General features: G+C 46.6%; 1 protein-coding gene across 1 annotated transcript; it reads left to right on the top strand.

Annotated features, from left to right (window-relative positions):
* The first annotated feature begins 4510 nt into the window (after positions 1-4510).
* Positions 4511-16932, top strand: LOC123187720 (protein DETOXIFICATION 18). Its single transcript, XM_044599644.1, has 2 exons — positions 4511-4945; positions 16774-16932. Exons 1-2 carry the CDS (start codon positions 4667-4669, stop codon positions 16801-16803), a joined length of 309 nt encoding a protein of 102 aa, XP_044455579.1. The 5' UTR covers positions 4511-4666; the 3' UTR covers positions 16804-16932.
* Positions 16933-17583: the final 651 nt, after the last annotated feature.

The raw sequence follows: 17583 nt of genomic DNA, 5'->3' as shown, positions 1-17583 counted from the left end.
CAATGGCGACAAGGAGCAGCCAATACCAACCCCGAAAATAGTGGGATCCTTCATTCCAGTTGTAGTTGATGGGGATGAACAGCAGAGGTGGCAGAGACCAAATGAGGAAAGGAATCCTCAGGTGTATACAAGAAGGAAGAGAGGTGTGGAGGAACAAGTGCATGAGGAGCAGTCAAAATAAACTATGGAACAAGGGGAGCAGTCAGAAGAAACTCAAGCGACAGGAAGCTCATCTGAACTGGAGTCATATGAAAATTCAAGTACTGAAGAAGCATCACCTAACCTGCCAATTGCTCTCAAGAAGGAAGTAGCAAGGAAAACTTTGAGCAAGGGCAATCTTGAGCATGACATCAGTAATTATGTCACCTATGAAGCCCTATCACTTTCATTTAGAGCATTTGTCGCATCACTTCAAACCGTGATTGTTCCTAAAGACTGGAAAGAAGCAAGACAAGATCCAAAGTGGTGTGAAGCCATGAGGGAAGAGTTGGAGGCCCTGAGAAAGAACAAAACATGAGAGCTAGCAAATCTTCCGTATGGGAAGAAGGCAGTCAGTTGTAAGTGGATCTTCACAGTGAAGCAGAATCCTGAGGGTAAGGTTGAGCGTTACAAGGCAAGACTGGTAGCCAGAGGGTACAACCAAACGTATGGTATTGATTATGACGAAACATTCGCCCTAGTTGCAAAGATGAATACAGTGAGGATTCTAATCTCATGTGCAGCTAACTTTGGATGGCCACTACACCAACTTGATGTAAAAAATGCCTTTTTACATGGAGATCTACAAGAGGAAGTCTACATGGAAATTCCTCCTGGACTTTCTACACCTGGGACTGTTGGGAAGGTTTGTAGATTGAGAAAATCTCTCTATGGTTTGAAGCAATCGCCAAGGGCTTGGTTTGACCGGTTCAGGCAAGCAGTTTGCAGTATGGAGTATAAACAATGCAATGGAGATCACACTGTTTTCTATAAACATTCCAAGCAACAGATTACTATTCTTGCAGTATATGTGGATGACATCATAATAACGGGAGACAATGAAGAGGAGATTGGAAGACTAAAGAAATGCCTAGGCAAAGCATTTGAAGTTAAGGATCTTGGTCAGCTAAAATATTTCCTGGGTATCGAAGTTGCAAGATCAAAGAGGGGAATAGCCCTGTCTCAACGGAAGTATACCTTAGAGCTCCTAAGTGATATGGGAATGCTTGGATGTAGAGCAGCCCCAACTCCCATTGAACAAAATCACAAATTGACATCACAGATGGGTGAACAAGTTAACAAAGCAAAATATCAACAATTGGTTGGCAAACTTCTGTACTTGTGTCACACTAGACCAGATATTACATATGCAGTAAGTGTAGTAAGTAGATATATGCATGACCCCAGAAGTGGACACCTTGATGCAGTCTATAGAATCATGAGGTATCTAAAGGGCAGCCCTGGTATGGGACTCTGGTTCAAGAGTAATGGCCATTTGAATGTTGACGGTTATAGCGATGCTGATTGGGCTAGCTGTCTTGATGATAGACGATCAACCTCTGGCTATTGTGTGTTTGTTGGTGGAAATTTGGTATCATGGAGAAGCAAAAAACAACCGGTGGTGTCAAAATCAACTGCAGAAGCTGAGTATAGGGAAATGTCTCAAGGGCTGAGTGAGATGTTATGGGTAAGAGGCCTTCTGCTTGAGCTGAAAGTGCTCAGACAAGATCCTCTGAATGTGTGGTGTGACAACAAATCTGCAATCAGCATTGCTAATAATCCAGTGCAACATGACAGAACAAAACATGTGGAGATAGACAGATTCTTTATCAAAGAGAAACTGGATGCAGGAATCATCAAGATAACTCATGTGAGCTCTGGACAATAAGTCGCCGATTGTTTGACAAAAGGTTTGGGAACCAGGGAGAACAATCTTGCTTGTGACAAGATGGGCATGATAGATATCTATCATCCCTCTTGAGGGGGAGTGTTGGGCTGTGTCTTATCTGTATTTCAGTGTGTGTGTGTGTGTGCGCGCTTATGGCCCATGTGGCCCATGTGGCCCATGTAACCCTGCAGCCTATATATGTGCTGCCCCCTTGTACAGGAAACCCTAACTCCAATAGAATACAATACCAGGCCATCTTTCTATCCCAGCCGCCACCCCTCTCTCCCCTGATTCTACATGTACCTTGACCGCACCAGTGCCCTTACTCAGCCGCCGCCGGTGGCTCTGACCACGGAGTTCTCGGTCTCGAGCACCATCAACCATCGGCGGTGCACCGAGAGCACAGCTGAGTCCAACACGAGCAGCGCTGTCAGGACTCGATTGTTCATGGTCAGTTTCTCCTTTGCCGCTGGTCGTGGTTGCGGTCGCCGCCATTCTTGTCGATCTCCAATATGTTCGGGAAAAGGCTCTAGAGTTTGACTAAGGGGGCATGCCGCAGTTGAGGAGCAGATTGGCGGGCATGGGCCGTTCCCGCCGCGGCCATCAGCATGCTCCAGACCGCCGGACGCAGGTCTCTTCCTCGGTCCCACTGCCGCCACCGCCACCCACGTGGTTGGATCTGTTCGCTCCGCCTAGCGCGTGCGGCTCATTGTATTCGTGAGAGACGGGGCCATCCAAATTACCTAAGATGAGACGCAAGAAAAAAATATTTTCCAGAGAAAAAATCATCTAAGATGAACAACAAACCAGATCAAAGACTGGGGGTTGCCGCAAGCTGAATCGCCGGCTCAAACCTTCTAATGCACATGGTGCTTATGGACTAACCTTGGGTGCAGAGGAGGACGGCCATGGTGGCCGATGTGGGGGGACGGGGCGGATCTTGCTGGCCTGGGGAGGAGGGCCACGGGCTCGACGGTGCCGTCCGGGTCAAGGGCGTGCCTGGCGAGAGGGCGCCGTCTCAGCTCATCGGGCTCTACCTCGTCGGTGTTGGGATAGGGAAGATGATAGGAGGGGATGGGAGGTGCTGCCGGCGCACTCGTCGGTTCTGCGGTGGCGGAGGAGGGTCAGACGGCGGCGCATGTGGCGTGGGTGACCTACACTCGTCCGGTGGCCAGGGCAGGCGGCCTCGCGGGGCAGTTAGCGAGCGCGGGGCTCTGATTGAGATCACTTTCCTCTTTTTTTTCTACTCTTTGCGTGACTGTAGGGATTGAGTTGGTGCGTGACAGATCCTCTACGGTGATTCGGTGAAGCACGGTCAGCCAACTTAAATTACTAAGCGCACACGAAAGAACAGATTAGATTAAGGCTAGCTGTTAGATTAAGTTTAATGGGCCTAATCGTACGATGCTAATTAAACTGTGTACATCTGTCGTGTGGCTTTAAGAAAGAATTAGTTGGATTGTTTAATAGTAGTATAGATATAGAAATGTTTGATAGTACTACTACCAGTGGCGGCGCCAGGAAATGAAGGTTGGGTATTTATCCAATTTTTTTTTGCTCTAAATGTAGTATATGAACCAAACAACACAACACTTTCAACACTAGCAGTAGCTACTGGCAGAATCAATACCGACGGCAATGAGCCAATGATCATATGCCAGTACTACTGCCATATATGCATAATAGTAACAAAATGGCATTGCGGCAATATCTCTAGCATTTAAGAAAGATTACAAACCAGCAAAGGATTTGATATAGATCAGTAGATGTGGAACCTGTTTTCTTTGCCTTCGAAGCGCTTTCCCACAATGCAAATATGCTAACACCCTTCTTCATCTATGATACAAGGTCAGGAAAAAAAATAGATCAGCAATCTACCAAAACTGTTATACCCTCTGAAAATTGATAGATTAAAATACCAAAATTGCAATCTAGCCAACTAGTACTGCTAGCAACCTGGTCGTTCTAGCAAACTAGATGTACTAGCAAGTAGCAACCTGGTTGTTCCAGCAAACTACATTAAAATACCAAAATTGTAATCTAGCAAACTAGTGGTGGATCGTTCTAATCTATACGCCATAGGAAGTTAGGAACTGACTGGGACCTAGGGCCTTAGGGGAAGAGAATTAGAGAACTAAGAGAAGACATCGACAAGGAGAATGGAACCTGGTCGCCCGTCGCCGGCTCCGTTGGCCCTTGGCCGCTGCTTGCAGTACTGGCCACATCGCCGCCGCCGCCGCCGCTCGCGCTAGGTTAGGTTGGGGAATGGATTGGCGTCGAACGAATCAATGAAACGAGGTGGTCGGCTGGGCTGTAGGCCTGTAGCCGGCATGTTTTGTGGGCTGTCGGCTTGTGGGCCGTTGAATGAAGACATCTACTAATTTGTTTGGGCCAAATTTTGGGTATTCACATGAATACAGGTGAATACCCCTGGCGCCGCCGCTGACTACTACTATTTCGCACGCCACGAAAACGCTTGGATTTGTAGGAGTACAGTTTCGCACGCACGCCACGAAAACGTTTGGATTTGTAGGAGTACAGTTTCGCACTGCCCTGAACACTGGAGCATTAAATGTTCGCCAAATGTGTACGACGCCCGATCTTCTTCTTTTCTCCACCACCATCCGTTCCACATTCCGCAGCCCACCGGCCCCGCACAAAAAAGGGGTCTAGGCGGCTCACCCGCTACTATCCGCTACTACATCTCCAGTCCACGTCGCTATATCTCGCTGATCGCCATCGGCACCAGACACCACAAAATCAACCGAGCTCTTCTCCCATCTCGTGCGGCGGGCCGGCATGTCTTCGGCTTCGGCTCCGCTGCTCGGTGCCTGCGAGCCCGCCGATGGCAAGGGCGGCGAGGCGAATCCCTGCTCGCCGGCGTGGTTACACCGCTTGATCGACACGGAGGAGGCATGGGCGCAGCTGCGGTTCGCGGTGCCGATGGTCCTGACCAACATGTCCTACTACGGCATCCCGCTGGTGTCCGTGATGTTCTCCGGCCACCTCGGCAACGTCCACCTCGCCGGCGCTACGCTCGGCAACTCCTGGGCCACCGTCACCGGCTACGCCCTCGTCGTACGTACTCCTACCACACACTCTCTTTTTTAGGCGGTGCTACCACACACTCATGATTTGTCGAAGTTCGATTAGATCGCGTATTAGTTGCACCTCTTTAGATGTTGTGTGATCGTTACATCTCTCACTCGCCCGTTCGGGGAGAGAGTGAAGAGCGTGCGTGGACTTGAGGTGACATGTGTGTACTGGTTAAGCCGACGCACATTGCAAGCTTGATGATGCGAGTGGCCAGATCAGAAATTATCAACGCTCGTGCTAGATGGCGTGTTGACCTTACGGCACCATATTTACTGGCGGGGGTTCCATCGATTTCATTATTGGCAAGCAGAAGCAGTAATAAGGGCATCTGCAACGCTCATCCCTCAACCGAACACTGCATTCGTTAGTGGACATGAAGAATCACACGGATGCGGAAGCCGATCATCCAACGCTATCCGCATACAGATTCAATGCACCGGCACGTGTTGAACCTATTTTTTCTTTTAGATTGCGGGGCGCTTTCACCATTCAACCATGGATGGCTTTTGAATCGGATTTCAACTAATCGGATGACTTTTCATCAATCATGACGGAATTCATCAAAATCTGTAGCATGCAATTATGTCTACTACAACAATAGTTAAATTTAACAAGATTAAACGGATGTTCAACAAGTTTTTCATGAATAGATCAAATTCAAGGATACTAGCTTGAGTCCCGACACATGTTGTCCCCACACATGCTGCCCTTTGAGTTTCATCCAATAATGCATGTGTGCAAATGATCCGTCCTCTGACCTGTAGTACATTGTAACACCCTCGATGCGGCTATATCTCCCACGTGTCGAAGCACGACTTAGAGGCATAACCGCATTGAAAGCAATGTCGCAAGTGAGGTAATCTTCACAGAACCCATGTAATACATAAGGGAAAGAGATACATAGTTGGCTTACAATCGTCACTTCACACAATTACATGAATAAAGCATTACATCATCCAGATACAATCAAGGTTCGACTACTGAACCAAAATAAAAGAAGAACCCCAAATGTCACACAGTCCCCGATCGACCCCAATTGGGCTCCACTACCGATCAACTAGAACGAAACAACATAAAGGACAAGATCTTCATCGAACTCCTCCTTGAGCTTGGTTGCGTCACCTGCTCGGTAACATCGGCACCTGCAAATTGGTTTTGAAAGTATCTATGAGTCACGGGGACTCAGCAATCTCACACCCTCGCGATCAAGACTATTTAAGCTTATGGGTAAGGTAAAGGTATGAGGTGGATCTGCAGCAAGCGACTAGCATATATGGTGGCTACATACGCAAATGAGAGCGAGAAGAGAAGGCAAAGCACGATCGAGAAACTATGATCAAGAAGTGATCCTAGAACAATCTACGTCAAGCATAACTCCAACACCGTGTTCACTTCCCGGACTCCGCCGGAAAGAAACCATCACGGTTACACACGCGGTTGATGCATTTTAATTAAGGTCAACTTCAGGTTTTCTACAACCGAACGTTAACAAATTCTCATCTGCCCATAACCGCGGGCACGGCTTTCAAAAGTTCAAATCCCTGCAAGGGTGTCCCAACTTAGCCCATCACAAGCTCTCACGGTCAACGAAGGAATAGACCTTCTAGCAGGAAGACCCGATCAGACTCAGAATCCCGGTTACAAGACATTTCGACAAGGTAAAACTAAACCAGCAACACCGCCCGAATGTGCCGACAAATCTCGATAGGAGCTGCACATATCTCTTTCTCAGGGCACACTCAGATTGTCTTAGGTACGGGTAGGCCAGCCCAGATTGCCCCTGGTGGCCACCGGCAGCTGACAGGTCGGACCAACACTCAGAGGAGCACTGGCCCGGGGGGGGATTAAATAAAGATGACCCTTGAGTCGCTAGGTGGCGAATGGTAAAACCAATGTTGTGCATTGCTGGAGGAGTTTTACTCAAGGCGAACTGTCAAGGGGTTCCCATTATTACCCAACCGCGTAAGGAACGCAAAATTCGGGAACATAACACCGATGTGACGGAAACTAAGGCGGCAAGAGTGGAACAAAACACCAGGCATAAGGCCGAGCCTTCCACCCTTTACCAAGTATATAGATGCATTAATTAAATAAGAGATATTGTGATATCCCAACAAGTAAATATGTTCCAACAAGAAACAACATCTCCATGTTCCAACAAGGAACAAACTTCAATCTTCACCTGCAACTAAGAATGCTATAAGAGGGGCTGAGCAAAGCGGTAACATAGCCAAACAACGGTTTGCTAGGACAAAGTGGGTTAGAGGCTTGGTTCAACAATATAGGAGGCATGGTAAGCAAGTGGTAGGTATCGCAGCATATGCATAACAAAAGAGCGAGCAACTAGCAAGCAAAGATAGAAGTGATTTCGAGGGTATGGTCATCTTGCCTGAAATCCCGCAAGGAAGAAGAACGAGTCCATGAAGAAGTCAAACGGTCGTAGTTGAACGGACCCTCACAAACGCGACGTTATCGGAACTAACCCGAAGAAGCAACACCAGAAAGAAGCAAACAACATAGTAAAAAACCACCACATAAGCATGGCATGATGCACAACCAAGTATGATGCATGTCCGGTTTAAATATGCATGGCATGGCAAATGGCACAAACAAAACTACAAGTTAAGTGGAGCTCAATATGCAACGAGTTGCATATTGACGGAACACCACATCAATTATTTAGTTCTCTCTCGTTTAGGTACCCAACAATATTAAATGTTGTTAAAACATGGCAAGAGGTGGGGCATAACAAAACTACACCATCTAAACAATTTAAATGAGACCGGATATGACAAATAACGAATCCGGTAAATCCCCATATGCCTTAGTAATTTAAAGCAACAACAATTTAAACATTTTAATTGTTGTTATCATGATGCGGATGACATGAACAAGTTTATGCAATTTTTATTAAAACTTGACAAGAGCATTATGAAGCATTTGTCACCTTGGTGGAAAGGAAAGGGGTTCCACGGCAACATTCTGGTTCCGGTAACTCGATTGAGATACCGATGCAAAGGAGAAGTGTGCGGTTGCGTGCAGAAGATGGTGGGGTGCTCCCGGATACCAGGTGTCCCATGAGTTGGCGACAAAGAAACGAGTAACAAATTGGACACAGTGCAAACATGAGCATCTCAAACATCGCAAGCATTCGTTCACGGACGTCGTCTCAGGGTTATACCTTCGGAGCGTGCAAAGGGGACGATTATCGTTCGTAGAGGGAAGTAGGCGTTCTCACGACGACGGTAGTGGAAGTAGTCGTTCTCGTTTGGAAGTAGTTGTACACATTTCATAGTTGTTCAGGGTCATCGGTGGTACTCGGCCCAACAACGTGAAGTCGTACTCGTGTGCAAGGATGAACTTGACGAATCCGATGTCTTCGGGCGTCATGGTACTTGGGGTCATCGGACATGCCGGACTCGGTTCTTGTGACGAAAGTGATACAAGGAACTTGTGTTCCGGTCGTGAAGTCGTACTCGAGGTGATCTTGGCGAAACCAAGGCCGACGGTGTACTTGGCGTAATCCGAGTCGACAGTAGTTGTACACGGCAATTTTGGTCGAACTTGGAGAGACCTCGGTAGTCGTTCCCATTTGTTTTGGTACTTTTGGCGCCATCTTGGTCTTGGCGACGGTAGTGGTACTTAGAGTCGTTGCACTTGGTGGGAAAAAAATACGGCGACCGTAGTGGAACTTTGATGCTTGTGGTTTGAACCGGGGTCTCACGGCGGGGCTTGAGGACGGGCGTGATGCGGGAGGAAAGCATGTGAGCAGGGGATCGCGGGTAGACACAGGCGCTGCGGGCTGCCTCGTCACTTCCTCTAGGAGACGATCGATGAAGGCAGCGGGACGGGTGAGCGGGCAGCAAGGAGCGGAAGACCTCCGGATCTGGCCGGGTGACGATAGTGAAAGGCACGAGGGGCCCTGCGTGCGGCGGAGGTGCAGGAGAGGTCCGGCAGCACGGGACCTCGAGGGAACCGGACACGAGGCTCCTGTGGCGGCGAACGACTGCAGCAAGTCGTCAGGGTCGCGCGTAGGGTGGCCTTCGGGAGTGATGCAGGGGTTGCAGGCGCGCAAGGAGAGGAGCCCTGCAGAGTTGGAGGGTTCGCCGGCGCTGGGAGCAGGTCCATGGCGAGGACTCGAGGGAGAGGGGCGGCGCAAGGTGAGGAGAAGTGGAACGAGTCCGGGAGGAGCTCACCGGCGCAACGTATGCCGGGGCCAGCGGGCAACGCGAGCGGAGAGGGGCGAGGCATGGAGGATGCGTGGCGAAGGCAGGCAGGAGAGACAGGGGATCGAGGACTGGGGCACTACGAGGGAGATCGAAGCGAGGGAAAAGGGGATCGAGCGCGGAGCGGCCATCTCCTGGCGGCGCTGGAGGGAGGACGAGGGAAGGGATCGAGCAGGGGAATCGGTAGGGTTAGAGCCGGTGCGGGCTGGCCTTAGAGGGGCAAGGAAACTGGGCCGGCCTGGAGGACTACGGGGAGGATGGGAGGCCCAGGTGGCCCGATGGCTGGTTGGGCTCCTATTTCTCTTATTTTCTATAAACAGAAAATAACAAAGAAGAAAAAGAGAAGAAAGGAAGAGTTAGGGATAGGATTTGGACACATGGATAATATTCCGGACTCGCAAAAATACGAGGAATTTGACAAAAAGGCCTGGCGGTTTTTAGAGGAAGTAAAATCCACACGCGTTGGATTTAACTCGACAAGTTCGAATTTCGAAACCCATTCAAATGAACTCCAAATGGGTTGAAATTATAGGAGGTGACCCTACACAATATATGTGATTTATGGGCAGATTTGGAACATTTATGGGTAAAGTAAAATTGCCACTCAATTTTACTAAAAGGCCCCAAAGGAAGAAGGGGAAGTTGAGAAGGATAAAAGGAAATTTGAAGAACGGTGCATATGTGTTTGTGGGTGACTCCAAGCAAATGGAATGGTTTAATATAGCTCCCTAAAATATTGGGAGGATATGTTATAAAGAGAAGTCACCCTTCCCTCGATTTAAATGGATCGAAGATCCACACAATTTATTTAGTTGAGATGCAAAAGATTTATGAGATGATGGCATGATGACATGATGCAATGCACGTGATGCAAAGATGAAATGCAACGGACCAAATAAATCACAAGACGAAACCCAGAAACCCTGGAAGGCATCTGAAGCTCCGGTCTTGGGGCGTCACAACACTCCACCACTACGAGAGGATCTCATCCCGAGATCTAGAATGGCACGGGAGGGACAACGGAAGAGAAAAAGGAGAGGTAAAACTAAGTTGCTCCTTTGACAAACGAGTGAAACCAAAGAACCTTGAAAAGGTTAAGCCATATCGAGAAAAGAATACAACGGAGATAAATGAAGTTGAAAGCACTCCGGTAGGGAAGCGGAATAAGGAATTACAAATTCGGACAGCACTTCGGTTGAAAAGAAAAGAAATTGAATAAGAACTTGATAAGATGAGAAGATACTTGATGACATTACAAAACATTGCCTCCGGAAGTATTAAATGAATGGAACAAGGAGTAAGAAATATCTTAGACAGCACTCCGGTTGAAAGAGATGCAAGGCTTGATAAGGCGAAAAGAACTTGAGCAGAATGGCACACAATCCGGTTAAAGGATAAGCACGAAAAGAACATGATCTTTGACACACGAGATGATGGTTGAAAAGAGCAACATCACAATGCCTCCGGAACGAAAGAATAGAATATAGATAATTGGAAAAGAATGGAGAAGAAAATGCCATCTTATGCCACAAAAGAGCTTGAGAAGGCATCCTTAGGAAACGGGTCGAGCGGAGTTGTTGGAAAACCAACAACGAAAGGATAAGCTTGATATGGTCTTGTGGAGTACATCTCAAATTAAGAGATGAAAACCTGCCACTCACGGGAAAGAATTTGATTGGTAAGAACAAGGAGACGAGAAACTTATTTCATCTAGAGGATAGATGAAGAACTTGGATCATTTATAAGCACCATAAATAGCAACAATCCTTAGGGAAGGCTTTGGTGAAATATAACCCAAGATAATTCCAATGAAGAGATAGATGGATTTAAAATACCTAATTCTTAACAACATGTGACTCATGAAACATGAACTCTAATTATCAAGAATGACATAATACCACCTCAAAAGATGAGATATGAAGGAATTGCACTTCGAAATGCAAGATGAAGAATGCTTGAGCTCCTCTGAAAGAATGTCGATGAAAAATTCGAAAAAAGGACTAAAATCCTTGATGAACCATCAAGTAGAGCCTCCATGAAGAACTCCGATAAACAAAAATGATAACAAAAAAAGAGAAGTTGAAAACACAAGGTGAAACCTTGTAATGATTTAGATGGATCTTCGTGGTGACATAATTGAAAGAGGTTGGAACTCCGGGAGAAAACAGAAGATGACGAATTGACAACGAGAATTAGTCATTGTGAACAAATTCCGGAAGAAAGGATTAACACATGGATGAAACAAGAATAAGAATTACATAATGCGTATCCTTCACCAATTAAATTGATGACAAGCAACGGATTTGGCATACCACTTATTCTCGTAGAAAAGATTAAGAGAGATATAACATAAACTTGAGAAAATCTTCAACACACCACCGGTAGAATTGAAATAACGAATAAATTGATGAGGAAGAGAAATCTTGAACGAACCACCGTAAGAATTAAAATGAACGAAGAAAAGATAAAGAAACATCGGGAAGAATTATAAAATGAACAGAGATTGAGAGGATTTAGAAACATGAGAACGAAGAGATCACAAGCCGATTGAAGATCACTAGAACGAAGGACCGGTAAAATAGGAGAATGATAACTGACAGCTGAGAATGAATAAGCCTGAAATGATGGACTCTGGGTAATCAAACTGAGAAGACTCTTGAATTGCTCCGGATAGGTGAAAAGAATTCTCACAATCAAAACAATTATGAGAGGATGGCCTCGAATTAGAACCACGAATCTCTGAGAGAACGGATAAGATATGGAGGTAAAACTCTTCTTCGGTCTTCAAATGACGATGAAAAAAAACACCACCAAGAATTATTGAGACACTCCGGGATGATTAAAAGAGGAGAGGTTGAGCCAACGATGAAAAGAATTTGAAAGATCTTGGAGAAATACATTTGACTGATGATAATTCATTCTTACATCAAACTTTGACAAGAAATTTGAGGATATCTCCGGGAAATAAGAAGAGTCAGGTAAGATCCTGGGAATAGACCTGTGGGTTAGGGCCCACTCAAAATATACACCATAGAACGATTTGAAGGAGAGATTGCACCGGTTGAATAAAAAGTCTTGAATGAGAGAACGTCCTCGAAGATATGTTTGAACGGATCTTGAATGAAAAGACGAGCCTTCAGAGATATCTTCAGCACTCCGGAACAATTGAATAGTGAGAAGTGGATGATTAAGAGGTGCACCGGCATGAGACAACATTTAAAACGAGGAAAGGAATATGATCAACAAAGCTTGAATTGAATCCACCGGAGAAGAAAAGAATGACGAATGTTGAACTTGAAGCTCTGTTATGATCTTCATGAGAATCACCGGATAAAAATATTGACGGAAAAGGATGGAGAGACTTCACAAGAGTAAAAGGATACTTGATTAAGATATATGAGTCCTTGAAGAAACAAGGGTGGGAAACAAAGGCAACTTGGATACCAATGAAACAAACACCATTGAGAAGAAGTGATAATTGATCTTGCAGAAGTTGAAATGATCGGATCCACTTGAAAAGAAACACACCGGATGACAAGAAATTGAAATGACAAACTCGATGATCGAGAAGGATTAGTATTCACATCGAAGTATGAGAACACCATTTGGGGGAAGGTATGGAATCAACATTTGCCATTGAAGCAACTCGAATACCACAGCTCAAAACAAAAACAAAGGATTGGCTTGCAGAATAAGCCAGAGCAAACATATGATAGAGATTTCATCCGAAGTTTTCGTGGTGGGGCCTACACGGGCTCGATCGTACAGCACCATCATGTACAAGGCAGTGCACATGACATATGAAGCGTCCCCGAGTCGGCATAGCCAAGGACTCTTTAAGACACAACGAGACCACTGTAAAACCAACCGTGGATAGGCGGACCACTAGACGTCGAACCCCAATTTCATATCATATATCTGTCGGAAAGATATCCTAAGAGCTACTTGAGTTCCCACCTATGAAACTCCCAAAATTTTCCGGTTATGCAATCAGGTGTTGGGGATACAGGGGAAGCATAATATCTCACCCAAACTAGCAAATCCTACATCCAGCTGTATCCATCCTTCAACACATAACCAAGAAACCTTCGGAAATCGTCTACCTCAACCTTCGAAAAGCATCCGTTATACGAGTTATGGCAATACTCCCGAACTCCCGCCCCAGTACTGGGTGGCGTCGAGGTTATCTCACCAACAACTGCATAAAAGAGATTTTCGATGTCGGCGAACTAAGCTCAGGTATTCCAGAACTGCAACGATAAAATTGTGACGACAACACCTCGGAGCTCAACTCCCCGGGACACTGCCACAACCCCTAAATGACAGGAGGCACCAAGAACAATGTTCTCGTCACAAATCGATCAGAATGATTCCAAGATACCCGCGTGATCCTAAAAAAAATTTAGTGAAATTTGAGAAGCTAAGAGTCAAAACTCTATGTCAGGAAGCCTTACCAGAGCGATGAAGGGACTGGGGAGTAAAAAGAATTCCTAAACTCTCCGATATATAATTCCTAAATGACTCAAAACATTTTTCTAGACTCAACAACGGCTGCTAAAAACGATCAAGCAATGGGGGCTCCTAAGGTCGGGGAAGGCTCTGATACCAACTTGTAACACCCTCGATGCGGCTATATCTCCCACGTGTCGAAGCATGACTTAGAGGCATAACCGCATTGAAAGCAATGTCGCAAGTGAGGTAATCTTCACACAACCCATGTAATACATAAGGGAAAGAGATACATAGTTGGCTTACAATCGCCACTTCACACAATTACATGAATAAAATATTACATCATCCAGATACAATCAAGGTCCGACTACTGAACCAAAATAAAAGAAGAACCCCAAATGCGACACGTTCCCCGATCAACCCCAACTGGGCTCCACTACCGATCAACTAGAACGAAACAACATAAAGGACAAGACCTTCATCGAGCTCCTCCTTGAGCTTGGTTGCGTCACCTGCTCGGTAACATCGGCACCTGCAAATTGGTTTTGGAAGTATCTGTGAGTCACGGGGACTCAGCAATCTCACACCCTCGCGATCAAGACTATTTAAGCTTATGGGTAAGGTAAAGGTATGAGGTGGAGCTGCAGCAAGCGACTAGCATATATGGTGGCTACATACGCAAATGAGAGCGAGAAGAGAAGGCAAAGCACGATCGAGAAACTATGATCAAGAAGTGATCCTAGAACAACCTATGTCAAGCATAACTCCAACACCGTGTTCACTTCTCGGACTCCGCCGGAAAGAGACCATCACGGTTACACACGCGGTTGATGCATTTTAATTAAGGTCAACTTCAGGTTTTCTACAACCGGACGTTAACAAATTCCCATCTGCCCATAACCGTGGGCACGGCTTTCAAAAGTTCAAATCCCTACAGGGGTGTCCCAACTTAGCCCATCACAAGCTCTCACGGTCAACGAAGGAATAGACCTTCTAGCGGGAAGACCCGATCAGACTCAGAATCCCGGTTACAAGACATTTCGACAAGGTAAAACTAAACCAACAACACCGCCCGAATGTGCCAACAAATCCCGATAGGAGCTGGACATATCTCTTTCTCAGGGCACACTCAGATTGTCTTAGGTACGGGTAGGCCAGCCCAGAGTTGCCCCTGGTGGCCACCGACAGCTGACAGGTTGGACCAACACTCAGAGGAGCACTGGCCCGGGGGGGGGGGGGTAAATAAAGATGACCCTTGAGTCTGCAGAACCCAAGGGAAAGAAAAGGCTAGGTGGTGAATGGTAAAACCAATGTTGGGCATTGCTGGAGGAGTTTTACTCAAGGCGAACTGTCAAGGGGTTCTCATTATTACCCAACCGCGTAAGGAACGCAAATCCGGGACATAACACCGATATGACGAAAACTAGGGCGGCAAGAGTGGAACAAAACACCAGGCATAAGGCCGAGCCTTCCACCCTTTACCAAGTATATAGATGCATTAATTAAATAAGAGATATTGTGATATCCCAACAAGTAAATATGTTCCAACAAGAAACAACATCTCCATGTTCCAACAAGGAACAAACTTCAATCTTCACCTGCAACTAAGAACGCTATAAGAGGGGCTAAGCAAAGCGGTAACATAGCCAAACAACGGTTTGCTAGGACAAGGTGGGTTAGAGGCTTGGTTCAACAATATAGGAGGCATGGTAAGCAAGTGGTAGGTATCGCAGCATAGGCATAGCAAAAGAGCGAGCAACTAGCAAGCAAAGATAGAAGTGATTTCGAGGGTATGGTCATCTTGCCTGAAATCCCGCAAGGAAGAAGAACGAGTCCATGAAGAAGTCAAACGGTCGTAGTTGAACGGACCCTCACAAACGCGACGTTGTTGGAACTAACCCGAAGAAGCAACACCGGAAAGAAGCAAACAACATAGTAAAAAACCACCACATAAGCATGGCATGATGCACAACCAAGTATGATGCATGTCCGGTTTAAATATGCATGGCATGGCAAATGGCACAAACAAAACTACAAGTTAAGTGGAGCTCAATATGCAACGAGTTGCATATTGACGGAACACCACATCAATTATTTAGTTCTCTCTCGTTTAGGTACCCAACAATATTAAATGTTGTTAAAACATGGCAAGAGGTGGGGCATAACAAAACTACACCATCTAAACAATTTAAATGGGACCGGATATGACAAATAACGAATCCGGTAAATCCCCATATGCCTTAGTAATTTAAAGCAACAACAATTTAAACATTTTAGTTGTTGTTATCATGATGCGGATGACATGAACAAGTTTATGCAATTTTTATTAAAACTTGACAAGAGCATTATGAAGCATTTGTCACCGTGGTGGAAAGGAAAGGGGTGCCACGGCAACGTTCTGGTTCCGGTAACTCGATTGAGATAACGATGCAAAGGAGAAGTTTGCGGTTGCCTGCAGAAGATGGTGGGGTGCTCCCGAATACCGGGTGTCCCACGAGTTGGCGACAAGGAAACGAGTGACAAATTGGACACAGTGCAAACATGAGCATCTCAAACATCGCAAGCATTCGTTCACGGACGTCGTCTCAGGGTTATACCTTCGGAGCGTGCAAAGGGGACGATTCTCGTTCGTAGAGGGAAGTAGGCATTCTCGCGACGACGGTAGTGGAAGTAGTCGTTCTCGTTTGGAAGTAGTTGTACACGTTTCATAGTTGTTCAGGGTCATCGGTGGTACTCGGCCCAACAACGTGAAGTCGTACTCGTGTGTGAGGATGAACTTGACGAATCCGATGTCTTCGGGCGTCATGGTACTTGGGGTCTTCGGACATGCCGGACTCGGTTCTTATGATGAAAGTGATACAAGGAACTTGTGTTCCGGTCGTGTAGTCGTACTCGAGGTGGTCTTGGCGAAACCAAGGCCGACGGTGTACTTGGCGTAATCCGAGTCGACAGTAGTTGTACACGGCAATCTTGGTCGAACTTGGAGAGACCTCGGTAGTCGTTCCCGTTCATCTTGGTACTTTTGGCGCCATCTGGGTCTTGGCGACGGTAGTGGTACTTAGAGTCGTTGCACTTGGTGGAAAAAAAACACGGTGACCGTAGTGGAACTTTGATGCTTGTGGTTTGAACCAGGGTCTCACGGCGGGGCTTGAGGATGGGTGACGGTGTCCTGCACTAGGGGGTACTCACCACGTCATCTCCCGATCTATTAGATTGGGCCGAGGACCCCCGTGGCCGTATACTCATGTGCCAGTTCAGACTGCTACCGCATACAAGGAAGATTCCACAAGACTTGGCGATCAAGACAAGGACTTCTCCCCACCGGCGTATTCGGCTAGGACTCTTGTTATCCTAGGCCTCCGGTGCATTATATAAACCGAGGCCAGGCTAGTCGATAGATATACAACACACAACAACAATCATACCATAGGCTAGCTTCTAGGGTTTAGCCTCCTTGATCTCGTGGTAGATCTACTCTTGTACTACCCATATCATCAATATTAATCAAGCAGGACGTAGGGTTTTACCTCCATCAAGAGGGCCCGAACCTGGGTAAAACATCGTGTTCCCTGCCTCCTGTTACCATCCGGCCTAGACGCACAGTTCGGGACCCACTACTCGAGATCCGCCGGTTTTGACACCGACATTGGTGCTTTCATTGAGAGTTCCGCTGTGTGATCGACAAAAGGATCGATGGCTCGCCTGCAGATCAACTGCGACTTCGGCGTCTTCGTCACCAGCTCGACTGGTCACCTTGGTTCGACCAAGAATTGCGCCCCTATCTCCGATCGTCATGTTCGGATGAGGGCCTTCATCAAACATCAACTCCGATCTCTATCAAGATCACGGAGGAATCATCTATGGAGCTCGGGGGCTCAACGTCAACATTGCCCTCAAGCGACCGTGCTGTTTTTCTGGACAGCGAACTCGTATCTGCCACCA

This window comes from Triticum aestivum, chromosome 2A (genome assembly GCF_018294505.1).
Source record: "Triticum aestivum cultivar Chinese Spring chromosome 2A, IWGSC CS RefSeq v2.1, whole genome shotgun sequence".
NCBI classification, from domain to species: Eukaryota; Viridiplantae; Streptophyta; class Magnoliopsida; order Poales; family Poaceae; genus Triticum; species Triticum aestivum.
This window is presented reverse-complemented; position numbering and strand designations above follow the sequence as displayed.

Coding starts and splice junctions, on each gene's coding strand:
- LOC123187720 (XM_044599644.1), top strand. CDS start 4,667: ATGTCTTCGGCTTCGGCTCCGCTGCTCGGTGCCTGCGAGCCCGCCGAT. Junction 4,946..16,773: donor TCACCGGCTACGCCCTCGTC/GTACGTACTCCT, acceptor GGTTTGAACCAG/GGTCTCACGGCGGGGCTTGA.